The sequence below is a fragment of the Ananas comosus genome, linkage group 13 (assembly GCF_001540865.1).
Source record: "Ananas comosus cultivar F153 linkage group 13, ASM154086v1, whole genome shotgun sequence".
In the NCBI taxonomy this organism is placed as follows: domain Eukaryota; kingdom Viridiplantae; phylum Streptophyta; class Magnoliopsida; order Poales; family Bromeliaceae; genus Ananas; species Ananas comosus.
In genome coordinates, this window is record NC_033633.1 from 3,505,149 (window position 1) to 3,532,504 (window position 27,356).

The window sequence follows — 27,356 nt, forward strand, 5'->3', positions numbered from 1 at the left end:
AAGAAGAGATTTGATTAAAAAATATGCGGTTAGGATGATGCAGGTCCATAGGTGAGTGGGTGTTGTTAAATAGTAATATCTAATGGTTGAAAATGATCCGTAGAGTAAATCTAACGGTAAAAAACTTAAAAGCACCAAGTGCTTGGTGCTTTTACAAGCACATAGCTGGACTATATATATATATAATAGAGAGAGAGAGAGAAGGAGAGAGAGGAGAGAGAGAGTTGAGTTAGAATATCTCAATAAGTACCAAGGGGTGGTGTTTTTGAGTTTTTAGCCCTGGGATGGAGAGATGTTATGGTTGAGATGATGGTGGTAGGTGGTAGTTGGAATAGTGTTTGATCTAAAGGCTATTAGTAATTAAGGAGTGGATCCAAGGGTTAAAAACTTAGAAGCATTAAGGGTTGGTGTCTTCTAAAAATATTCTAGCTCAATTATATATATAATATATATATATATATATTGAAATGATTCGGTATTTTTTAAAAAAAAAATAAAAAGATCTTAACTGTTGATTAATAGAGGGTGAAAATGTAACTTTAATACTTAGCAGCTAGCAGGTAAAAGGATTATTTTATTCAAGGTTAGTTTGGTAATTAAATAATACAATATTTAAAGAAACTTTTAATGTCCTAAGTTTATGCATTAATTAGCACTAATTTAGGAAATTAATTGATTAACCAAATTTATGCAATTATTAGGCATTAATTTAGGAATCTACTTTATATATTTTAGTGTTTATCAAATATGCATTAATTTAAATTATAAAAATTTTAGAAATAGTTTAATTTCTAAATACGATGATTTAAATTTTAAAAATTAAATACTTAAAATTTAAAGTGAAATTAAATTAGAGGAATTCATATTACTATTTAAAAACTAAATTTCTACCAAGATTTAAAATACAGTTTATTTGCACCAGTTTAAAACGTAATGCATAAAAAACTTAGAGAGTAAGATTTCTACAACTAGGATTTTTCTAGGAAATTTCATATTACTATTTAAATTTTAAATTCAATGATTTAAAAATTAGATTGAACCGATTGATTTGACTGATCAGACTTTGACCTATTCTATCAAAATATGATTTTAACCTATTGAACTGAATAACATTAAGAACAATTGGAACCGGTAAAGATAATAAATATTTTAAACAGAATGATAATTTAACTGTTAGAGCTAATAAATATTTGAAATATAATTTTAATACATATAAATTAAAAGATAGAAATATTATTGGTGAGAAAAAAAATAGTTAGAATTGAATTCGAATCTGACTAACAATCGCAAACTTATTTCCGAACTCGACGGATTTCAAAAATGCATATCCAAATTCAAAACTGCCAATTTTTCGAAACCCAAAACCAACCTAAACCAGAAGACTAGAATTCAAAAATTATTTCTCTTTACCATATTTCAAAGTATTTATATGAAACTTAAAATTTTAAATATAAATTTGAATATAATATTAAATTTTAAATTTAAAGTGAAATTTAAATTAGAGGAATTTTGTATTATTATTTAAAGTTTAAATTAAATGATTATATTGTCAAATCATTTGAAAATTTTCTTATATGAAATGCTAAATTATGAAAGGAAAGATAGAGAAGAGAAAAGGAAACAAAGAAAAAATAAAATTTTTGAAAATATAGTAGATGTAAAATGACTAAATTGCCATGTATTTAAAAGACAAAATATCATTTTTTGAGGTACCTGGTAATCGGTACCTCTCCCAAAGTGACCTGCTATTGTAGGTCATAATTTTAAAAAAACTAAATCTGAGCCGTTGAATACGCGTGAATGAAACGGTAACAAAAAAAAAGTATAGAAGCATTACTCTATATATAATATATAGAGAGAGAGAGAGAGAGAGAGAGAACGAAGAGAGAGTAGGATGTGTGCTATTACAAGCACGAAATTATTTTCGTGCTCCTAAGTCATTTTCAATGATTAAACTTTTGAATTGAATTCAGTTCTGTTATGTTTGATTTGTTCAGCATATTAAAGCATCTAAAAAATAAGTTTTATGTTTTTTGATATTATTTAATGACCAAAAGGGTTCAAATTAATAATTTATATAATAGTGATGTGTGTCGTTTGCAAGTTAATGGTTTAGAAGTATTCAAATCAGATTAATTTTTGATAGAAAATTTTTTTATACTATGCAAGAATTAATATTTATGATAAAAAATTTAGTGTTATATTATACCTTTTTGTGAGATTTTTTATTTTATCGTTGATTTTGAGTTTTTCGATTATTAGGCAAATAATATCTAAAAGACATAACATTTATTTTCTAGATGCTTAAATATGCTAATATCAAGATTTAACGAACTCGATCGCCGATTCAAAAGTTTTATTATCGAAACAGTTTAAGAGTACGGAGTCCTGCGTGTTCCAAATAGTATGTCTTTCTCTCCTCTCTCTCTCTCTCTCTCTCTCTCTCTCTCTATATATATTATATATATATAGAGAGAGAGAGAGAGAGAGAGAGAGAGAGCTAGGCTACTATACTATCTATAGTACGAGTTTCGGTACTATACTGTTGGTTTTCGATCTTAGGGTGTTCAAATCAACGATCCACACGTTAAAACTGATCTAGGGTATTTAAAGTTTCTAGAAATAAAATTTTATATTTTTTCGACATAGTTTACTTTATGATCAAACTATTTCAAAATTGTCAATTATCAAAGGCTATGTATGACGATTTGGAGTTTAAGCGGTGTAGAAGAATCTAAATTTCTTCAAATTTTGATAGAAAATATTAAACTATATAGATTAAGGTTAACATTCTTGATCTGAATTTAAAGTCCTATACTCAAATTTTAAAGATTATTCAATTTCCACCGTCCATTTTGATATAATTTATTTACTAAGTAAACGATATCGGAAAAAACTAAAATTTTTATTCCTAAGAAATTCATATACCCTAGATCATATTTAACGGTGTGGATCGTTGATTTGAACGTCCTAAGATCGAAAACAAACACTATAGTACCGGAGCTCGGTACTATAGATAGTATAGTAGCCTAATTCTATATATATATATATATATATATATATATATATATATATATATAGAGTTGAGTTATGATACTTTTACAAGTATCACCATCATGGTACTATTAGGTTTTAAGTCATTGGATTTACTTTTTGATTATTAATAGCCCTTGGATTAAACACTATTCCACCTACCACACCTACCACCACCTACCACCATAATCTCAACCTCACATCTCTCCATCCAAGGGCTAAAACACACAAGTATCACCCCCATGATACTTTTACAAGTATTCTAGCCCTACCTATATATATAATATATTATATATATATATATTATATATTATATATATTATTTTATGAGCTTGTTTTAGGGGGAGAAAAGTTTTAATTTGCATGTCTGGTATTTATAATGTTTTTGCTTATCATTCGCAGTTTAAAAAAGTTTGCTTAATTTTTTTATAATTTTTTTTATTCACTATAAGTAGGGCAGCATAAAATAGTGTTTACCATCTTAAAATTTGTATTTTGTCACCTTATAATTTGCAAATGTATTATTTTGCTACTCAACATATTGTAATTATTGCGAGTCGAATCCCTAACTGATGACTTGGTCAAATGTACTCCCTCGGAAACGTACGAGAAGTAGAGCGGTTACTGATAATAACCTCGAAGTCTGCACCACAAGTGAATCAAGCGATTCGATGAGGATTAGATCAGTCGAGTTCAGGTACCACACTGTAGATTTGGTTTGGCTAAAGATCGGATGATACTTATATATATTGCCGAAAAGAAGAAAATGTTTATAGAAAGGCGTACGCCGCTGTGGCGTCTGGTTTTAAAAAAATTATTAACTTAAAACTACTCATAGAAAAGCAAGAAATGCAAAAAAAACAGAAATTACAAGTAGGCTACTCCTAGAAAGCGAAAGAAATGCGTGAAAAATAAACTGGTCTTCTTGTCTCAGGAAAAAAAGACCCCTTTGTTAGGCGTTTCTATCATTTATAATTTCACCCCGTTGTTATGCAGTTATTCCTCATAATCAGCACATCTCTGATTTTGTTGTCCACTATCGGCCGATCCTAACTGCATAAGCCTTAACTGCTTTTTCGGTTTTAGATGCTTTCTTCTCGACTCCTGGCGAATCACATGTTACTTATCTCTGGTCTCGAAAGTTGTTTCCATACGGTGTATGAAAATGAACTAAACTGTGGCTGCAAATTAACTTACTTTTTTTTTTTTTTTTCCTTTTCAATTTATGAGACTGATTGAGTTTTATTTGTACTGTCCATTTCTCGAATTTACCTTGATCAATGGTGATTTAATTACCAGTTATAAATAATTAAAACAATTCACTTAAAACGTTTTTTTTTACTTGTCAATCAAATGATACTATTTATCTGAAATATCAAATATGAAAGTGTTGCACATCTTTAAAATGCATTTCATGCCATTGAGAGCTACTTCCAAAAAGGTGATAGGGATAAATAGCAAAAGAGAATAAAAAAAGGAAAAAAAAAAAAAAGAACTAAAAGATGGCTACACCTTGCACGTACAAAACGTGAGAAATCTATAACTATATATTATTCCTCAATAACTGCACACTGTCGCGAGGAGGCCGAGTCGCGGGCGAGGGCGCGGGGGCGGGCGGCGCGGCCGCGGCGCGGGCGCGGGCGCGCACGGGCGCCGCTCGGGGCGGGCTCCGGCGCTGGCGCCGGCGCGCGAGGCTGGTGCTGGCGCGGGTCTGGCGCGGGGGCCGTCGCGGGGTGGCTCCGGCGTTGGCGCCGCGAGGCGAGGGCGGTGCCGGCGAGGGGTGCGGCGAGGGGCAGGCGCCGGCGCGGCGCGGCGCGGCGCGGCGCCTGCGCGGAGCGGGAAAAAATCGCGGCTTTGATGGTGGTGGTTGCACGGGTCCACGAGCCAAAGTGGCCTCGTGGACCACATGAGAGGGAGGTCCACGGTGGACCTCCCTCTCATTCTCTCTCTCTCTCTCTCTATATATAAAAAAATTTATTTATAAATATATATTTATGTATTATAGATAGTATTATATATATATATATATATATATATATATATAAATTTTATTTATATATATAATTTATTTATAAATATATATTATATATATATATTTTATTTATAATATGTATTTATGTATTATATATAGTATTATATTATTATTATTATTATTATTAATATATAAAATTTAATTTATAAATATATAACAATAATAATACACACGTGTCGCAAGGAGGCCGCAGCGCTGGCGAGGGCGCGGGGCGCGAGCAGCTGCGGGCACTGCGCGGGCAGAGCGCTACGGGAGCGGGTGCGGCGCGGGCGGGCGCTGGCCCGGGGGCTAGCACGGGCGCAGGCTCAGGCACTGGCACCGCAGGAACGGACGCGGGGGCGGGGCGCCGGCGAGGCACAGCGCCGGCGCGTGGACTCTGGGCGGAGCCGAAAAATTCGGGCTCATAGTGGTGGTGTTCACGGGTCCATGATATATATATATATAATATATATATATATATAATATATATATATATATATATATATATATATATATATATATATATAAAATTGTATTTATAAATATATATATTTATTTATTATATATATATAGTATTTTATTTGTATATATAGATATATTATTATATAGCTGCCTTAGAGGAGCCCCAAGGGTCTGCTATGGCAGACCCGAAATTTAACTGCTGGGAGGGTATTTTGTTCCAAAAAATATATTTTAAATTTTTTTTAAAGTTCTATTATTTTTATAAATGTTTTTTAAAATTTGAAATTTTCTCACTCATACATTATTTTTAAATAATAATATTTTAATTTTTAGTTTTCTAAAATTTTATATATTTTAAAATAAATTTTAAAAAAATAAAAAATAGACTGGCCCTAGGCCCGGCACGGCCTGTCCCGTGCGGGCCGGGCAGCCGTGCTAGGCCAGGAGTCCAATAAATTCGGCCTGACACGGCACAGTCTTTGGGACCGGGCCGTGCCGAGCTGACCTCTGACTGTTTCAGCCCGACGAATGTGAGCCGTGCCGGCCCAGCACAGCCCATATTACACCTCTAGGTATGCTATAAAAAGAGCTTATCAGGGTACGACGTTTAATCATTATTATTGTCCCTAAAAATGTTAAGAACCCAAAGAATATTGTTTTCATCACCTATGTACAGCTAAATAATTTCTGCCAACTTGTCCAGTTGTGGCTTATCCCTATCACCTTTTTGGAAGTAGCTCTCAATGGCATGAAATGCATTTTTAAAGATGTGCAACACTTTCATATTTGATATTTCAGATAAGATAGTATCATATTGATTGACAAGTAAAAAAAAACGTTTTAAGTGAATTGTTTTAATTATTTTATAACTGGTAATTAAATCACCATTGATCAAGGTAAATTCGAGAAATGGACAGTACAAATAAAACTCAATCAGTCTCATAAATTGAAAAAGGAAAAAAAAAAAAAAGTAAGTTTTAATTTGCAGCCACAGTTTAGTTCATTTTCATACACCGTATGGAAACAACTTTCGAGACCAGAGATAAGTAACATGTGATTCGCCAGGAGTCGAGAAGAAAGCATCTAAAACCGAAAAGCAGTTAAGGCTTATGCAGTTAGGATCGGCCGATAGTGGACAACAAAATCAGAGATGTGGCTGATTATGAGGAATAACTGCATAACAACGGGGTGAAATTATAAATAGATAAGAAACGCCTAACAAAGGGGTCTTTTTTTCCTGAGAACAAGAAGACCAGTTTATTTTTCACGCATTTCTTTCGCTTTCTAGGAGTAGCCTACTTGTAATTTCTGTTTTTTTTTGCATTTCTTGCTTTTCTATGAGTAGTTTTAAGTTAATAATTTTTTTAAAACCAGACGCCACAGCGGCGTACGCCTTTCTATAAACATTTTCTTCTTTTCGGCAATATATATAAGTATCATCCGACTCTTTAGCCAAACCAAATCTACAGTGTGGTACCTGAACTCGACTGATCTAATCCCTCATCGAATCGCTTGATTCACTTGTGGGTGCAGACTTCGAAGGTTATTATCAGTAACCGCTCTACTTCTCGTACGTTTTCCGAGGGAGTACATTTGACCAAGTCATCAGTTAGGGAATTCGACTCGCAATAATTACAATATGTTGAGTAGCAAAATAATACATTTGCAAATTATAAGGTGACAAAATACAAATTTTAAGATGGTAAAACACTATTTTATGCTGCCCTACTTATAGTGAATAAAAAAAAATTATAAAAAAATTAAGCACAACTTTTTAAACTGCGAATGATAAAGCAAAAACATTATAAATCACAGCATGCAAATTAAAACTTTTCTCCCCCCTAAAACAAGCTCATAAAATAATATATATATATATATATATATATATATATATATATATATATANAAATTAGATTGAACCGATTGATTTGACTGATCAGACTTTGACCTATTCTATCAAAATATGATTTTAACCTATTGAACTGAATAACATTAAGAACAATTTGGAACCGGTAAAGATAATAAATATTTTAAACAGAATGATAATTTAACTGTTAGAGCTAATAAATATTTTAAATATAATTTTAAACATATAAATTAAAAAGATTAGAATTATTGGTGAGAAAAAAAATAGTTAGGAATTTGAATTCGAATCTGACTAACAATCGCAAAACTTATTTTCGAACTCGACGGATTTCAAAAATGCATATCCAAATTCAAAACTGGCCAATTTTTCGAAACCCAAAACCAAACCTAAACCAGAAGACTAGAATTCAAAAAATTATTTCTCTTTACCATATTTCAAAGTATTTATATGAAACTTAAAATTTTAAAATATAAATTTGAATATAATATTAAATTTTAAATTTAAAAGTGAAATTTAAATTAGAGGAATTTTGTATTATTATTTAAAGTTTAAATTAAATGATTATATTGTCAAATCATTTGAAAATTTTCTTATATGAAATGCTAAATTATGAAAGGAAAGATAGAGAGAGAAAAGGAAACAAAGAAAAAATAAAATTTTTTGAAAATATAGTAGATGTAAAATGACTAAATTGCCCATGTATTAAAAGACAAAAATATCATTTTTTGAGGTACCTGGTAATCGGTACCTCTCCCAAAGTGACCTGCTATTGTAGGTCATAATTTTAAAAAAACTAAATCTGAGCCGTTGAATACGCGTGAATGAACGGTAACAAAAAAAAAAGTATAGAAGCATTACTCTATATATATATATAGAGAGAGAGAGAGAGAGAGAGAGAGAGAGAGAGAGAAAGACATACTATTTGGAGCACCGAGGACTCCGTACTCTTAAACTGTTTTCGATAATAAAACTTTTGAATCGGCGATCGAGTTCGTTAAACTTGATATAGCATATTTAAGCATCTAGAAAATAAATGTTATGTCTTTTAGATATTATTTGCCTAATAATCGAAAAAACTCAAAATCAACGATTAAAAATAAAAATCTCACAAAAAGGTATAATATAACACTAAATTTTTTTATCATAAATATTAATCTTGCATAGTATAAAAAAAATTTTCTATCAAAAATTAATCTGATTTGAATACTTCTAAACCATTAAACTTGCAAACGACACACATCACCTATTATAAATTATTAATTTTGAACCCTTTTGGTCATTAAATAATATCAAAAAACCATAAAACTTATTTTTTAGATGCTTTAAATATGCTGAACAAATCAAACATAACAGAACTGAACTTCAATTCAAAAGTTTAATCATTGAAAATGACTTAGGAGCACGAAAATAATTTCCGTGCTTGTAATAGCACACATCCTACTCTCTCTCTCTCTCTCTCTCTCTCTCTCTCTCTATATATATATATAGAGTAATGCTTCTATACTTTTTTTTTTGTTACCGTTCATTCACGCGTATTCAACGGCTCAGATTTAGTTTTTTTAAAATTATGACCTACAATAGCAGGTCACTTTGGGAGAGGTACCGATTACCAGGTACCTCAAAAAATGATATTTTTGTCTTTTAATACATGGGCAATTTAGTCATTTTACATCTACTATATTTTCAAAAAATTTTATTTTTTCTTTGTTTCCTTTTCTCTCTCTATCTTTCCTTTCATAATTTAGCATTTCATATAAGAAAATTTTCAAATGATTTGACAATATAATCATTTAATTTAAACTTTAAATAATAATACAAAATTCCTCTAATTTAAATTTCACTTTTAAATTTAAAATTTAATATTATATTCAAATTTATATTTTAAAATTTTAAGTTTCATATAAATACTTTGAAATATGGTAAAGAGAAATAATTTTTTGAATTCTAGTCTTCTGGTTTAGGTTTGGTTTTGGGTTTCGAAAAATTGGCCAGTTTTGAATTTGGATATGCATTTTTGAAATCCGTCGAGTTCGAAAATAAGTTTTGCGATTGTTAGTCAGATTCGAATTCAAATTCCTAACTATTTTTTTTCTCACCAATAATTCTAATCTTTTTAATTTATATGTATAAAATTATATTTCAAATATTTATTAGCTCTAACAGTTAAATTATCATTCTGTTTAAAATATTTATTATCTTTACCGGTTCCAAATTGTTCTTAATGTTATTCAGTTCAATAGGTTAAAATCAGATTCTTGATAGAATAGGTCAAAGTCTGATCAGTCAAATCAATCGGTTCAATCTAATTTTTAAATCATTGAATTTAAAATTTAAATAGTAATATGAAATTTCTCTAGAAAAATCTAGTTGTAGAAATCTTACTCTCTAAGTTTTTTATGCATTACGTTTTAAACTGGTGCAAATAAACTGTATTTTAAATCTTGGTAGAAATTTAGTTTTTAAATAGTAATATGAAATTCCTCTAATTTAAATTTCACTTTTAAATTTTAAGTATTTAATTTTTAAAATTTAAATTCATCGTATTTAGAAATAAAACTATTTCTAAAATTTTTATAATTTAAATTAATGCATAATTTGATAAACACTAAAATATATAAAGTAGATTCCTAAATTAATGCCTAATAATTGCATAAATTTGGTTAATCAATTAATTTCCTAAATTAGTGCTAATTAATGCATAAACTTAGGACATTAAAAGTTTCTTTAAATATTGTATTATTTAATTACCAAACTAACCTTGAATAAAATAATCCTTTTACCTGCTAGCTGCTAAGTATTAAAGTTACATTTTCACCCTCTATTAATCAACAGTTAAGATCTTTTTTATTTTTTTTTTTAAAAAATACCGAATCATTTCTCATATATATATATATATATATATATAATTGAGCTAGAATATTTTTAGAAGCACCAACCCCTTAATGCTTCTAAGTTTTTAACCCTTGGATCCACTCCTTAATTACTAATAGCCTTTAGATCAAACACTATTCCAACTACCACCACCTACCACCATCATCTCAACCATACATCTCTCCATCCCAGGGCTAAAAACTCAAAAACACCACCCCCTTGGTACTTTTGAGAGTATTCTAACTCAACTCTCTCTCTCTCTCTCTCTCTCTCTCTCTCTCTCTATATATATATATATATAGTCCAGCTATGGTGCTTGTAAAAGCACCAAGCACTTGGTGCTTTTAAGTTTTTTACCGTTAGATTTACTCTACGGATCATTTTCAACCATTAGATTATACTATTTAACCAACCACCCACTCAACCCTATGGGACCTGCATCATCCTAACCGCATATTTTTTAATCCAATGACTAAAAATCTACAAATACCAATGTCTTGGTACTTTTAAAAGAATAGGAGCTCAATTATATATATATATATATATATATATATATATATATATATATATATGAGCTAGGCTGGAATACTATTGATAGCAAAAGATCCTTTTTGCTATTAAATTTTTAACCCTTAAATAAGAAATTGTAGGATTAGGATGATATTAATTAGGGTTGAATGATCCCCTTAGGGTTGAGTGGTCCAGCCTAGCTCATATATATATATATATATATATATATATATATATATATAGTCTGACTACTATACTCTTATAAATATAGACTCTTTATACTCATAAATTTTTCGCTATTAGATCTAACCTTTTGATCATTTTCTCCTATTAAATCATACTATTCAATCAACCGCCCACTCAATTCTAAAAAACCACTATCATCCTAATCGGGAACCACTATCATTCTAGCCACATCTCTTTATCCAACGAACAAAAACTTACTGAGTACAAAAAAAAAAATCTATACTCACAAAAATATAGTAGCCATAGCCTCTATATGCATATATGAGAATAATGTTTAATATCAACTTTTTGACAATGGATGTCAAGGATTTAGTAGGATTGTAAAATACTCGACATGTACGATAAAGACCGATCAGCAGAAAAGAATGCATCATTTGATTCAACATATCAAGGCGGCTTGATGCCCCGAAACAGAGCCTTAGTCGCTTTCTACATGCTTAAAACTTCCATTTCCAAATTTTTTTTTAAAAATAGCATCATAAGTTAAATACTCTGAGAAACGAGAGAACCAAACTGCATCACACTGTATACTCTCCAAAATTAAGTAAATTTTGCCGTCGCAGGTCTACATGTACTTTGTCAAAACTGAAACATCTAAGATAGATACTGGTTGTCGAAAGAAACATTGTTGCTGCGCCCTGGAAATTCATGATCTTATTTATAGATAGATCGATTAAGTTGCGGCTGATGGAAGGGTCGTCTCGATGTTGGACGGCATTAGCACATTAAATCCGTCGGCAGCTGTTGATATTATCATCCCTGGGATCTGCGGGTGCCAATGCAGTTCCTTTAAATCCTTCTGACCCTGTTTGCGCAAGGGAAATATCAGAATTTCGGAGAACTATGATAAGGGTAATGTAATTTTCTTTGAAATAAGATAATTCAGACTGCGTTAAGCCTTATAAATCGTAAAGTTAGAGGTTGCTGTATAAAATTCCCATAAAGAACAACATCTAAACGAGGAGAGTATGAAAATTAGATGCTTGAGGCCTATTTCTCTGCACTTCCAATGTGCGGGGCGGGGCAGCACTTTTTGTGCAAAACAGGCAGGCAGTAGAGCATTAAGCGGACACAATACAGCTGCCTTTGATTCCCCCACATGCAATAAAAACGTGCAGCAGCAGCAGCAGGAATTTGATGCTTCAATGGGAATCAGTTCCGGCATAATCTTGGCCAACCAGCCCCTTGTTTTTATTAAAAATGGATGCATACAAAATCTACGCAGGATCCAAAAAACTTTTACTTGGGTTGGAAGTATCAACTGGCTCTCACGAAGAAAATGTTAACTCAAAGGAAATGAGTAATTTACTCCCAGACCACAGGTTAGATAGGGTCAGTAATGGAACCTGATGAACAAAAAGGAGCTGCGGTGGCAGATCTTCAGGGGCATTTGCTTGCTCTTTCATCTTTTCTTTGAATTCAGCCTCCTCCTCTTCATCTCTTTCCAAAGAAAGGTCCCAAATCCTGGCGATAAAGAAAAAAAAACAAACAACACGTTAAAATGATGACTTTGGCATAAAAACATGGACCGTAATTTCAAACCACAGTAGTTAATAATGCCCGCAAGTGCGACACTACTTTTTCTAAGGTGTGACTTGTTGAGCTATGCTGATTGTGATTTAAAATTGCTCTTCTAGCCATTACATTTTGTCAAATCATGCGTATGGGCCAGGACACAGCGTTTGCACGTACACACATCTAGAGAGAGAGAGAGAGAGAGAGTGAGAGAGAGAGAGAGAGAGTAGACACTGATTGAAAAGCAGAGCTCATCGTACGTCAATTGATGGTCAGCAGATGAAACAGCTAAGGTTGATGCTTCATGTGGACTCCATTCTATAGATGTAACAGGCTGCTTGTGGTAGGTGAAGTGAGCCACTAATGAGTCTCCCTGTTGACAAAGGAAAGAAGTAAACAAGCAAAATCTTGATTCAACAGCAGAACAATCAGAACAGATTTTTCTTTTTTTTGCTAAACAATCCGAAAGGACTTCTGGAGAGCAAAAATATGCTTGAATTTTGCTTAAACTTTGTTCAAAGAGTTCCTAGAGAGAGTAAAGACAATCATGTGAACCAAGACAAAAATAGCATTTTTCTTTTTTTTTGTCTGATGGTTGTCAGCAAACTTGAAACATTCAACTCAAAAAGTGACACAAGTAGCAGCAACTAGATAAACCATTTACTTAATATATCGTAAGATGGCAAACAAAAACAAAAAAAAACTGATTCTGCAAAAAAGCACAGTACGGAGTTTCTACTAATGGCATAAATTATAAGGGCAGATAAGAAGAACATGGTCACTGTATCAAGTGAAAAAGAATGGTAAACATCTCTCACAGGTTTAAGATGACTATCTTACATCAAGCATACAACTGAGGATGTGCAACAAATGCAAACCATTTATGAAGTGCATTTCTCTCAGTAAATTGAAGTATGGTTGACTAAATTCAATTCCACTACTGGTTATTGAAGAACTTGTCATCAAAAACAATGAACAAGGGCAACAAATGGTAACTAAGAAAATGTGACTTTTCCTCCCAAGTCCTTTAAAAAAGGTTGAGAATAATTTGAAGTAGGTGGAAGGCGATCAATAGAAATATCGTCTTCAGATATGTAAGCCATCCAAAAAAGTTTTAAACAATTACAGAATTACACGCAATAGTAAAACAGCCAAATTTCACTAAATTATATGCAATATGATTAAAAAAGCTTTCAAATCACAAGTTTGAAAATCAAATGATCTGACATTGCAAAAATCCAAACAAAATATGAAGAGATTGATTACTCCATTGGTCCCTAACCTTTACCTGATTTTCAGTTGATGCCCAACCTTTTAATTTTGGAATTGAGTTACTGAAATTTATTATTTTTTCAATCAAATCCACTCCCTTCCCCACAGTGTGGACCGAAATTGCCACATCAGCAACAAACCATGTTTGCCACATCAGCACTAAGCCTTGTCACATGGCAATTTTCACCACAGTTAGCAGGCTTTCGAACAGATGGAACTTAATTGAAAAATTAATAAATGTTACATCAATAAATGTTACAGACTCAATTGCAGCAAATTAAAAGGTTGGACCAAGTGAAAATTGCGTAAAGATTAGGGGCTGTTTGGTTCCTCGGAAAAGTATGGAAAAAATAAATTTCGAGAAAAAAGTTTTCCATGGAAAACCTCTCTTTCAGTTTTCGGTCTTAAAAAAAACTCACTTTTTTAGAAAGCATCTTTCCAAATTTTATGAAAAAACTAGCATTTTCGTTTTCCTAAAAAAAATTCAGAAAACGAAATCATTAATTTGCCGTGAAATTTGGAAAACAAATTTCCAAAAAAGCTAGTGTTTCTTGAAACCAAACGGATGGAAAACTAAAATAGAGGTTTTCCATGGAAAACCTTTTTCTCAGAAAACTTTTTCCCACGCTCTTACGACGAACGAAACACTCCCTTAGGGACTAATGGTGTAATTAATTCAACTATGTAAAATATAAAAAGAGAAGCATGCTCAATGACAATGACCAATTTTTCTCTATAAGAGATGCAATACCTCTAAGCAACTCTTAAGTTATTTATAATATCTAACTGGAAAACAGTCAACAAAGATTGAACTAGCATCATAAGAAATTGCTGACTTTGGCATTCTTCTACAGAAGAGACCAGTTAATCACAATCACATTCCTGAGTGAAATATTCTCATACTTATACGACTTCAAGTCAAGAAAAGAAGGTATAGCAATTTGAAACTTAATTAACAGAAGAACAGGTGGAAAGAAATTGACTACCTTGATTAATCTAAGGTCGCGAATTGAGAAGCTACCGTCATCACTCCCAGAGGCTATCATACAGCTAGCAAGTCTACTCAGGACAACGAAAATAAGAAAACAGATTAGAAACACTGAAAAGCAAATTAAGGACAGGAGTATGATGAAAGTGAAAAAGAACAATTTTGCATGTACCGGTTCCACGAGATAACATTGACATCCGCATCATGTGCCTTAAAGGAAACTGCTGGCGATCTTCCTAGCCTAGTATCCCATATTGATATTGTTCCATCCACTGAACAAGAGGCAAATACATCGGCTTCTGTGGGACTCCACTACAAAGATAGAAGCAATGGTATTCACAACTCCATAACATTTTCCATTTCCTATATATTTCAGAAGATCAAATGTCAAGGCATACTTGTAAATCTTCAACACTTGCAGTGTGCCCAACAAAAGGGTTCCCATCAACATTCCATGTATCCGATGTGGGCTCCCAAAGATGAATACATTTATTGCAATCACCTGGAAAGAGAGAAAAAGGAAGCCTCCTCACCTCAATAATTCCAGTTGCCATAGTAATAACAAATTATGAAATTACACAGAAAAAAGTTTGAAAAAGATAGACATACCGGATACAAGCCTTCCAGTAACAACAGGACTCCAATCAATTGCGTAGCCTTCATCTTTGTGTCCGGTGAACTTTATTATAGGAGAGTGCCGGTGAATGCTATTATCCCCTCTGCTTACGGCTGTTTCTGATTCAGCTAAAGCATTAAGATATGAACTGAAGTCCCAAACCTGCATAAAGTTACAAAAACATATGCCATATAAGTTAGATAAATTGCCTCTCCACAACCCGAGAGAAATATAACATGGTAGAATTCTAACATTTGTAGAAAAAGCAATTGGATGGTAATAGACATTAACTTGATAGACAGAAGACAAGCCAGTTTGCAGCAGGGCATGACCTACCGACTATCGTGTGGTCTGACAAGGCATCAACACTGTAAACACACCTCCAACATGCCAATGGGCACACTTTGAAACACTTTATTTTAAATTTTCAAGCAAAAAAGCTATATAATGTTTGTCAAACTAATTAACTATTTACACACTTACGATCTGATTTTTTTGATTTTGATACCAGATGTGTGAAATCTGATATTTCACAATTGTACGAATATTTCACGAATCAGCGACTGACAAGTAGTGAATTGATCTTTTAGTTCTGCCCATTATGGCTTATTCATTTGCATTAAAGAAATCATCAAATTTGACTAGGCAGTCAGGCCAGTGTCAATTCAATTCCTATTTTGAGTCCTGAATACTGAGATAATATATCATTTTCAAACATATTTCCTTGGAATTAGAGCAAAAGATCCAAGTGAAAAGTGAAAACACACTAAGAACAATCGACATAGTTGTTATGAATAAGTAAATCTGGCGTCAACGTGTGTCAAAACAGGGTTAATATGCCAAAGGCACAAACCATGTCAGCCACAGATCGGCACATAGTAAAAAAATAAATAAATAAATAAATAACACGAGAATATAATTTATAGCAAAACACACAGATATACTATTCCAGCATAATAGATAGCACAACATTATAAGACAGATAACTTCATGATTAGGCTATATTTATACCCCATAATGCATTATCAAATGTAAAATGATATGCATCGTACATTCCATAGCATCAACTAACATGACATACTGGAAACATACACTCACACATGCACAAGGCAAAGATTAGGGAAAAGATTTTTCCAACCTGCACATTACCAATATCTGCCCATGTAACACATATATGTGGCTTTTGGATCATACATCGTATCCGATTGACACATCCTTGATGAGCCACCTTGTGTAACTGTTAAAAAAAGGCAAGAAGAGTAAGAACATTCTACAGACTCAGAAAACTACTGTAAAATTCTAGCATTGCGGAAATACAACTACTGGTACAAAAAGCTAACCCAGTGTTATCTTTATAAGAAAAAGAGTAAAATAAAATCTTGCCTGTAAAATTGGTTTGGACGCATCATTGCTCTCATCTTCGTCATCATCTTCATCACTGCTGCTATCACTATCCTGCATATCGGCGTCATTATCAGCTGATGCTGCAGGCACTAAATCACGCTTCTTTCCTTTTATATTTGAGAGCTTGAAAATACCAATGTAATTCCAGGATGATTGCTCAGCCTGCCAAAAGTTTAAAAGAAAATTATTGAGATATGAGTACAAGCAAAATCCAGATAATTTAAAGAAGCTCCGACAAATTGGACAAACATTAAAACCTTAACAAGATAACCTCCCCGAATTTTACTAAACCACAGATATTAATTAAAAGGGAAAAGTAATTTCCATGTAAATTAATCTGTCTTTTGGCTCTCAAATTTCAAGTTAAGCAGACAAAAACTCTGAATACAAGTACAGTCTATATCCCCGAACTGAAAATAAACAACACAAACAAAGCAAACAAATTCACAATTAACATACAGAATAAATAAGAGCAACAGTAATAGGGTAGCAATTAAATTATGCAAATTAAGAAAATATTGAAAAATGCTTATAGAGTTCCTAATGAAGTCATTATCATTTCATCTATTTGTGAGCTCAAGATTATTCTATCTGTCCACTAAACAGTATACTCTCCAAAGTAATACTTTAATTTAAATGCCAAGTAATCAAACCTGCGTCCCTGCGACACCATATACTGTATGAGGAAACTCTGTCCGGACCAATCCCAGCGAATCATGCACTATATCGTAACTACAACACAAAATTTAGCATATTTATTATGACAAAAAGAGAAATGGCACTATAAATTTTCACTTAAATCTTCTACCTCAGACAGGGCCATCCAATATTGAAACCCCGAAGGTAATTATATGCTGAGGGATCAAACTGGAGCTCCTCTCCCTCTTCTAGATTATCAACACCTGGTTGCCATACCTTCGAAAGAATAACCGTTCAATTGTTTTAAAATCCAAAACAGAATACAACTGAATACCTATATACTATCAATTCTATAAGAGTTCATAACAAATAAAATTTTAGAAGCACCCCCCGAACAACAGGCCATTGCAAAGTACAACCACGAACTGGATTTTTCTTTTGGACTGACACCCCCTTAACTTTAAATTGCTTTGATTTAACTCATTCTAATCATTTGAATTAGGAATTTCGTCAAATTACGTCGGAATCAACATTTTTATTAGCTTAGGAACCACATAAAACCATAAAATATATATAAAATATTTTATTAAGTTTGAAAAATCTCAGAAAAATTCGATGTGAATCACTAAATTCAAAACAATAAGTTAATAGGTTCTTAATCAAAACAAAGTAAAGTTCCGAGGCAATTTCCGAATAACCTATGGTTGAAGGGGACTCCATGTACAGCTTTACCTACTTAAAAATCCAATCTTTTAACAATGAAGTGATTAATAGGATAGAAATTTAGGGTTTCGTCGTCACCTTAGCAGGTGCTGAGGGCACCGAAGAAGAAGAAGAAGCAGCAGCAGCAGCAGCAGCTTCGCCCTTCTTAGATCCCTAAAATAGCAACCAAAAAAAAGAGGAAAAACATTAAAAACAAATGAGAAATTGAATACGAACAACGAATCGAGGATAGGGGATTCGAGCGAGATGAAGAAGAAGAGGAGGAGGAGGAGGCGAACGCACTTTGTTCTTTCGCTTGCTCTTCTTAGGGTTTTTGATGCTCCGAACCATCTCTCGCGAGGGCTCTGCGACGATGGAGTTTTTTCTTTTTCTTTTTCTTTTTTTATTTTATTTTCCCTCTCTGTTTGCGGAACCGCTAAAACCCTAGTAGGCGGGTTTGATCGGGGAATACAAAGAGAAGAGCTATATTGCTTATTGGTCCATAATCTTTGCTTCTTTTTCACTTTGGTACCTAACTTTTTCTTTATTTATTTTTATTATTAGTCTCTAATATGAGTGAGGCTACTATGCTATCGGAAGTCGGTGCTTCCAGCTCGTTTTTGATGTTGCGACTTTCGAATCGTCGATCGGCTCTGTTAAACTTGATCTAGAGTATTTTGAGTACCTAGAAAATAAATTTTATTATTTTTCGATATCATTTGCCTAGTGATCGAATGGGCGCAAAATCAACAAATTTCAATGGCCGTAGTGAGCCGTTTGCAAGTTTAACGGTGTAGAAATATCCAAATCACGTGAAATTTTGATAGAAAATTCTTTATACTATATAAAACAAGATCAATATCTTTGATTTAAAATTTTAATGTCATATTATTACATTTTGTAAGATTTTTATTTTCAGCCGTTGATTTTGAGCCCCTTCGTTCACTAGGCAAATGATATCGTAAAATCATAAAATTTATTTTCTAGGTACTTCAAATACTCTAGATCAAGTTTAACGGAGCCGATCGACGATTCGAAAGTCGCAACATCGAAAACGAGCCGGAAGCACGGAAGGCTCCGTGCTTCCGATAGCATAGTAGCCACACTCCTCTAATATTTCTATTTTATTTTTAGTTCGATCCGAACTATCTAAATTTTTCTTAATTTTAATAAAGAAGTCCCGCCAACTCCACTAAGGTCTTATTTACTCGTATACATCATGATCATAGTCCGATAATTTTCGATCAATCTCTATACTGATTTTTCAAGTCTCTAAAAAGACTTAATAACACATTATACTCAATGCAAAAAATGTCAAAGGCTCCAAAAAAGGCAATAGATATTATATGCGAGGTCGAGATGAGCGTAAATATAGATGACGATATTAAATATGATAAAATTTGCCTTGATATGCTGTGTGCCTATATAAAGAAAGAGTTTAGAGATCAAAGTTAAATAAAAAATAAAAAAAAATAAAAAAAAGAGGAGAGAGAGAGAGTAGAAATAAGCGGCCATTAATTTTTAAAGATTAAGGATCAAAATGCAAAAAAAGGACCAAAATAAAAAATTGACTCCTGCTTTACGACCCATTAGTACGGCCGGCCAACCTATAATCTATCTATAAAATATATAATTTGAGAGTTGAGTCACATCAACAAACCCAACCCTCATGAAGCCACGTCTCCCTTTAAAACACCGGCCAATAGAAGGGTTTAGGGTTTAGAAAATTACCACATACCTAATAAATATTTCGATGTGCCCATTATATCGTAAACCATCTTTAAAGTTTAAAATAAGTATCAAAAATAAAACTATGATACTATAATAAATTATTTAAATATTTTATATCATATATATATATATATATATATATATATATATATATATATATATAGTTGAGCTAGAATACTCTCGATAGTAACGGGGCNTTATATTTTTTCAACATGGTTTACTTTATGATCAAATCATTTCAAAATTGATCAATTTTCAATGGCTATTATGGAGAGTTTGGAGTTTAACGGTGTAGAAGAATATAAATTTCTTCAAATTTTGATAGAAAATATTTTAAACTATCTAGATTAAGGTTAACATTCTTGATCTTGAATTTAAAAGCCCTATGCTCAAATTTGAAAGATTATTCAATTTCCACCGTCCATTTTAACATAATTTATTTACTAAGTAAACGATGTCGAAAAAAACTAAAATTTTATTCCTAATAACTTCATATACCTCATATTATATTTAATAGTGTGGGTCGTTAATTTGAACACCCTAAAATCGAAAACAAGGCTATAGTACCGGAGCTCCGATACTATAGATAGTATAGTAGCTGAGTATTGGCTCCGTTATACTTATAAGTTTTTGGACCTTAGATTTATTGCATTGATTATTTCTACCCGTTAGATCATACTATTCAACTAACTACCCACTCAACCCTAGGGGACCACTATCATTCTAAGTGGAGACCACCATAATCCTAACACACATCCCATCAATACACAATTAAAAATTTATGAGTACAAAGGGGTCTATACTCATGAGAGTATAGTAGCCCCAGCCTATATATATATATATATATATATATATATATATATATATATATATAACTAGGCTACTATGCTATTAATAGCACGAAGTACTTGGTGCTACCAAGTTTTTGGCCATTGGATTAAGAGATGTGCGGTTAGAATGATGTGTGCCCCTAGGGTTGAGTGGGTGGTTAGTTGAATAGTATGATCTAACGGGTGAAAATGATCAAAATGATAGATCTAACGGCGGAAAACTTGGTAGCATTTGGTGCTACCAAGTTTTTGGCCATTGGATTAAGAGATGTGCGGTTAAGATGATGTTGCCCCATAGGTTAGTGGGTGGTTAGTTGAATAGTATGATCTAACAGGTGAAAATGATCAAAAGGATAGATCTAACGGCGGAAAACTTGGTAGCACCAAGTGCTTCGTGCTATTAATAGCATAGTAGCCGGACTATATATATATTATATATATATATATATATATATATATATATATATATACATATATCATCTATAATTTATAAAATATATAATTTGAGTGTTAGGTCACATCAACAAACCCAACCCGCCACATCTCCCCTTAAAACACCGGCCACTGGGGGATTGTCACGTGCCTAATAAATTTTTCGATGTGCCAATTGCATCGTAAACCAACTCTAAAAACTGTATCAAAAATAAAATTATGATACTATAATAAATTATCTATAAAACATATAATTTGAGTGTTAGGTCACATCAACAAACCCAACCCTCCACTCTTCCCCTTAAAACACCGGCCAATGGTGGATTGTCACATGCCTAATAAATATTTCGATGTGTCCATTGCATCGTAAACCAACTTTAAAAACCGTATTAAAAATAAAATTATGATACTATAATAAATTATTTAAATATTTTATACCATATATATTATATTATATTATATTATATTTTACACTATTAATTACCAAATGCTCTATAAATTATATAATATTCTAGACGGTGTATAAAAAAATTAATACGCACTATACGCAAGCAAAGATTTCTTCTCTCTTTTGAAATTATATGTGCACCTAAGCATTCTATGCATCGGCTGCCTAGACTATATGCTCAACATCCTTCGGGAGAGATTTTAAAATTAATTCATTAAATATAATAGTTTCTTCTTTTTGAGATCAATTTTTTACCGAGGTAAAGACACTCTCACTTATTCTTTAATCGGAAATAAGCCCTTAAATATTAACTTTTTATTTTAAAAAAATTATTTATAGAATAGTCAGCAAGACTATAAAATTTGATTAAAGCTTTAAATAAAATTATTAAAATAATTCAACTTTATAAATATTGAAAGGTAAGAAAACACTAATTAAAAAAAAGAAAACCTAATTTGTATGATATACATAAGACTAGTTTATAGACTTTTTTTTAAATATAATTTTTTATTTATAAAATTTTATTAACTATATACATTTTAATTAGTTGAAATATTATCTATCTGCTGCGAAGCGTGGTTTTTTACTAGTTTTTATGATTTGGACCCAAATTTAATGGTGGGTGAATAATTTGGGTAAGCTTCAATTTACTCCCATATGATTTAACAAATTTTATTTTGCCACCAGTGGTTCAAAAAATTGTGAAAAATACAAACTTAAACAATTAAGATAGAAAAGTGATATTATTTGTAACCTACATGAGTATATAATATAGCATTTTACCATTCTTTAAAGGCGGTAGTTTCCAATCTTCACACCAATTTTCACTTGAGCCTCTAACCTTTTTTTTTTGCAATTGAGTCCCTAATCTCTTGATTTTATTACAATTAGGTCCCAACCGTTAAAAAAACTGTTAAAATTAACGGAATCGGCTTGCCAACGTCTATGTGGCAACCTTTTGCATTTCAATTTAGGTCCCTAAACTTTACACATTTTTCATTTTAGTCCCTAAAAAAAATTCAAAATTTTAAATTTAAATTCAAAAATAATATTAAAATTAAAATTTTAAACTAACGAGAAATTAGAATTTTGAATTTGAATTTAAAGCTGAATTAAAATTTTGAATTGAAATTCAAATTTTAAATTTAAATTTTTAATTGAATCTAAATTTTGAATTCAAAGTTAAAATTTTGATTTTGATTTTGATATTTCAATTTACATTTAAAATGAAAGTTTTGAAACCGAAATTTAAATTTAAAATATGAATTTAAATTTAAAATCATATTCAAAATATTGATTTTAAATTTTAAATTTGCATTTAAATTGAAATTTGAATTTAAATTTGATTTCAATTCTAAATTTGAATTTAAACTTCGAATTCAAATTCACATTTTGAATTTAAAATTTCAAATCGAAGTTTAAAATTAAATTAGAATTTAGAATTCCAAATGTGAATTTGAATTTAAAATTTAAAATTAAAAATTAAATACAAAATTGGAATTTAAATTCCAATTTAAATTTGAATTCAAAATCAAAATTTAAATTTAAAATTTAAATCTTAAATTAAATTTTTTTTTTGAATATATAAATTTAATGGGTTAATTACACCATTGGTCCTCAACCTTTGCACCGTTTTTCAATTTGATCCCCAACCTCTTATTTTTTTGTAATCCGCTGACACAGCGCCACTGTGGCGCTGACATGGCGCCTCCGTGGCGCTGACGTGGTGTTGATGTAATATTTTTCGTTAATTTTAACTGCTATCTAACGGCTGGGACTTAATTGAAATAAAATCAAAATATTAGGGACTTGATTGCAAAAAAAAAAGATTGGGAACCAAATTGAAAAACAATGTAAAGGTTATGGACCATTGGTGTAATTAACCCTTCTTTAAACCGCATTTTATCACCCGATTCACTAAAGCTATAGAAACAGAAACATCAAATTAGCTTCTTTTTTTTTTCACATACTTTAGAACCTAATAAGAGATGATTTGACCATTTTTTTCTCGATTTGAGCAGAAGCGAAGCCAAACATGCACCCACCGTAACAAGAACAATCACTTGTCATCAATCACAGTAGCTATTCTTGTCACACCCCAATAATCCCACATTAGATATGAATAGAGATGTGATTGGATATATAAGAGACTTAGACACTAGTAATAATAACTAAGCTTTGGGCCGGTGTTTGGGTCCAACGAGTTATTATTGTTAGTGGACTGGGTCGTTACATTTGATGTCAGAGCCAGTTCACCGGTCGAAAATGTGTGGCGAATCTCGGCTGAGTCAAGGTCTGAAAGACAAGGTGATAGGTTAAGCCGTAGTCTATTTGACAAGGCTAGGTCAGGGTCTGAATGACAAGGCTAGCGAGACGAGTATCACATCACCTGGTGATCTTGGGCTGTGTGCGTGATTCTGTCACACCCCAATAATTCCACATCAGATATAAATGGGAATGTAATTGAGTATATAAGAGACTTAGACACTAGTAATAATAACTAGGCTTAAGCATTTTGGGCCGGTGTTTGGGCCCAACGAGTTATTATTGCTAGTAGACTAGGTCGTTATAATTCTTGTGTTTTTACATATGTGGACTTTCGGTGTTGGTGGGCTAATATATAAATGGACTACAAAAAGTATTTAACATTACAATAACAAACTTTAATAATATAACTAAACTTCAGTACACTACAACTGAATAATACAATTTGATCCACACTTCACAACTCTAATATACTTTGATCCACACTTCACAACTCTACACAACAAATTACATGCCCTCTATTTATAGAGCATGAAACAATGCAACTCTTCACGAAAAAAGACAATCCTTCACTAAAAGACATGACCCTAAGCCAAAAGACACAATTTTACAAAATGACACACTCTTTCACAAGATACATAACTTTTCAATAAAACAAATTAAATAAATAAACAAGCTTACGAACTAACATTCCCCCTTAAGGTTGTTTATACAAAACTATCGACGTCTTCTTCGATTGGGCCTCTTCATAATCTTTGAGTGTTTCCTGTAAAACTATCTTGTCTGAAATCAAACTCCTAATTTTGGAGGCCTACTCGTTGATTGCGTTCTCCAGGGATTTATTCTCCAAATTCAATGTCATATTTTCTTTTTCCAAATTTTTTGCAAGTTTCTCTAAATAAATATTTTTTTGATCAAAAGAAACCATACCTGTGATACTCATAAAAGCGAAATGTGTCACATCTTGTTCCGCTTCCTTCTTTGATTTTTTACATCACCCATATAAGTGGAATTTCCGAATTTGACAAACGAATACAACTCTGGAACGTGAATAGGTCCTTCTTGATAAGTGCGATATTGTGACAGCAGCATTTTCATCTTCTGACAGTATTCTTAAAGTAAATTTTTGTAGGACACTCTCACTATCACTTTATTCTCCATATTTCTCTTTTCTTCAATGTTTAAATATCGACTTGTTTGTAAAAGACATCAATTCTCCATTCACTATTTATAGGTATGAAAAGATTTCTAAAAATAAATGACACACCCTTTCAAATTTTAAGAGACACATCTTTTCAAATTTTAAAAACGGTCAACTACCCATTGGTTAATTTTTTAAGAGACACATCTTTTCTAATTTAAAAATTGTTAACTACTCCTGGAGGTCAACATACACCAGTCAAACTGTTTTACCTATTGGTTAATACAACCAAAAATACTGCAGGGCTCCCAACTATCCGTTTGGCGGTCAAAAAGTCAACTTGCCATTAATTATCATCCACTGGATTTTTAGATAACTCTATAGTTGATTTATTATCAATATATATTGAGGTAGGGAAATTTTGTGTATAGCCAAATTCTTATAGTACGTTTCTTAACCATATTGCTTCACAAACTCCAGATGCCACAACAACATATTCAGCCTCACACGTTGATAAGGCGACAATTTGCTGTTTTTTAAAACTCCATGTGAAAGCTGTAGAGCCCATAAAGAAAACGTACCCGGTAGTGCTCTTTCTTTCATCTTGATCTCTGGCCCAATCACTATTTGTATACCAAAGTAATTTTAATTCTTTTGACTTTGTATAATATAATCCATGACCAATGGTACCTTTTATATATCACAAAATCCGTTTCATTGTATATATCTTCAAGTCTTCTTAATCTAACTGAACTTGATGAACTTGAAGGAGTGGATGATAAAAGACCAGGTAATGCTAACGCTGGAGTCATTGGTGATGGAGTGTCATTATCAGCTGGCACATTGTCGGTTTCCTGATCTATTAATTCTTTTCCTTTTCCTTCTGTATTCCAATTCCATGTACCATTTTCGTCGAATATAACATCTCTACTTATAATCACTTTATTGGTAATTGGATTATAGAGTTTGTAAGCTTTTGAATGCTCACTATAACTAGTAAAGATATATTTTTCGTCTCGATCATCTAACTTTGTTCTTTTCTCCTCGGGAATTTGTGCATAAGCAATGCATCCAAATATCTTGAGATGTTTAACTTCAGGTTTATATCCACTCCACCTTTTTCCGGTGTCATATTCTTTAGATTCTTAGTTGGACTTCTATTAATTAAATATACTGCGCATGCAACCGCTTCTGCCCAAAATGACTTAGGCAAAGCTTTTTCTTTAAGCATGCTTCTTGTCATATCTAAAATTGTTCTATTTTTTCACTCGACTATACCATTCTGCTGTGGACTATATGCTGTAGTGAATTGCTGTTGAATACCTTCTTTATTGCAATAATTTTTAAATTCATTTGAAGTGTATTCTCCTCCTCTATCGGATCTCAATATTTTTATTTTGTTTCCACTTTCCCTTTCTACCAAAGCCTTATCTTTTTGAAAGTAGAAAATGCAGCAGATTTTTCTTTGATAAAGTAAAGATTTCGCTTTGATAAAGTAAATCCATATCTTTCTAGTGCAATCATCAATAAAAGTAATAAAATACTTATTTTCTCCATGAAACTCAGGAAGAGGACTCCATATATCAGTATGCACTAAATTTAGAGGTTTCGTTGCAAATTTTATTTTGCTACTAATAAAAGAAAGTCTTGTTTGTTTTCCAATTTTACAGCCTTCACATATTGCATTTGAATGTTTGATAACGGAAAGACCATGTACCATTCTTTTAGATGATAATAATTTTAAACTATTATAATTTAAATATTCATACCTCAAATGTCATAATTCTGATTATTCTTTAAATTCAGAGTAGTAGCGCACCTTTCAATTTCTAAATTTATGTTTATAGGAAACATTCGATTCTTCGACATATGCACATTCGCAATCATTTTGCCTTTCTTATCCTTCAAAGTCAGAGTAGAGCCTTCTATAAGAACGATATATCCTTTCTCCACAAGTTGCTCGATACTTAGTATGTTGCTCTTTAATTCGGGCACATAATATACATCGAAGATGAATTCTTCTTCACCATTCTTTGACGTAAACATAATTTTTCCTTTTCCTATAATAGGTACTTTGGATGAATCACCAAATTTCACATTGCCATCAACATTCTCATCCATTTCAACAAATAGTTCTCTCCTTCCACACATATGATTTGAAGCACTGGAATCCAGAAACCATACATATTCTGGATCTTTAACTTCATCTTGACATGCAAGTAATAGTGATGTTTCTGCAACTTCATCTTCTATAGTACTGTCGATATAGTGATTCACTCCTTCAGTCTTCTTATACCAGCAATCTTTGCTGTAGTAACTATATTTTTTACAATTATAGCATTGTATATTTGATCTTGCACCACCATAAGACCT

At 32.1% G+C, this 27,356-nt stretch overlaps 1 protein-coding gene across 1 annotated transcript; it reads right to left on the bottom strand.

Moving 5' to 3' along the window:
- On the bottom strand, window positions 11,355–18,578 carry LOC109719746 (glutamate-rich WD repeat-containing protein 1). Its single transcript, XM_020246553.1, has 13 exons — window positions 18,440–18,578; window positions 18,236–18,310; window positions 17,604–17,710; window positions 17,449–17,527; window positions 16,775–16,957; window positions 16,530–16,628; window positions 15,385–15,553; window positions 15,174–15,277; window positions 14,948–15,087; window positions 14,774–14,846; window positions 12,776–12,888; window positions 12,347–12,464; window positions 11,355–11,805 (listed from the first exon to the last, which is right to left on the bottom strand). Exons 1-13 carry the CDS (start codon window positions 18,485–18,487, stop codon window positions 11,674–11,676), a joined length of 1,440 nt encoding a protein of 479 aa, XP_020102142.1. The 5' UTR covers window positions 18,488–18,578; the 3' UTR covers window positions 11,355–11,673.

Coding starts and splice junctions, on each gene's coding strand:
- LOC109719746 (XM_020246553.1), bottom strand. CDS start 18,487: ATGGTTCGGAGCATCAAAAACCCTAAGAAGAGCAAGCGAAAGAACAAA. Junction 17,711..18,235: donor TGCCCTCAGCACCTGCTAAG/GTGACGACGAAA, acceptor ATTCTTTCGAAG/GTATGGCAACCAGGTGTTGA. Junction 17,528..17,603: donor ATTGGATGGCCCTGTCTGAG/GTAGAAGATTTA, acceptor TTTGTGTTGTAG/TTACGATATAGTGCATGATT.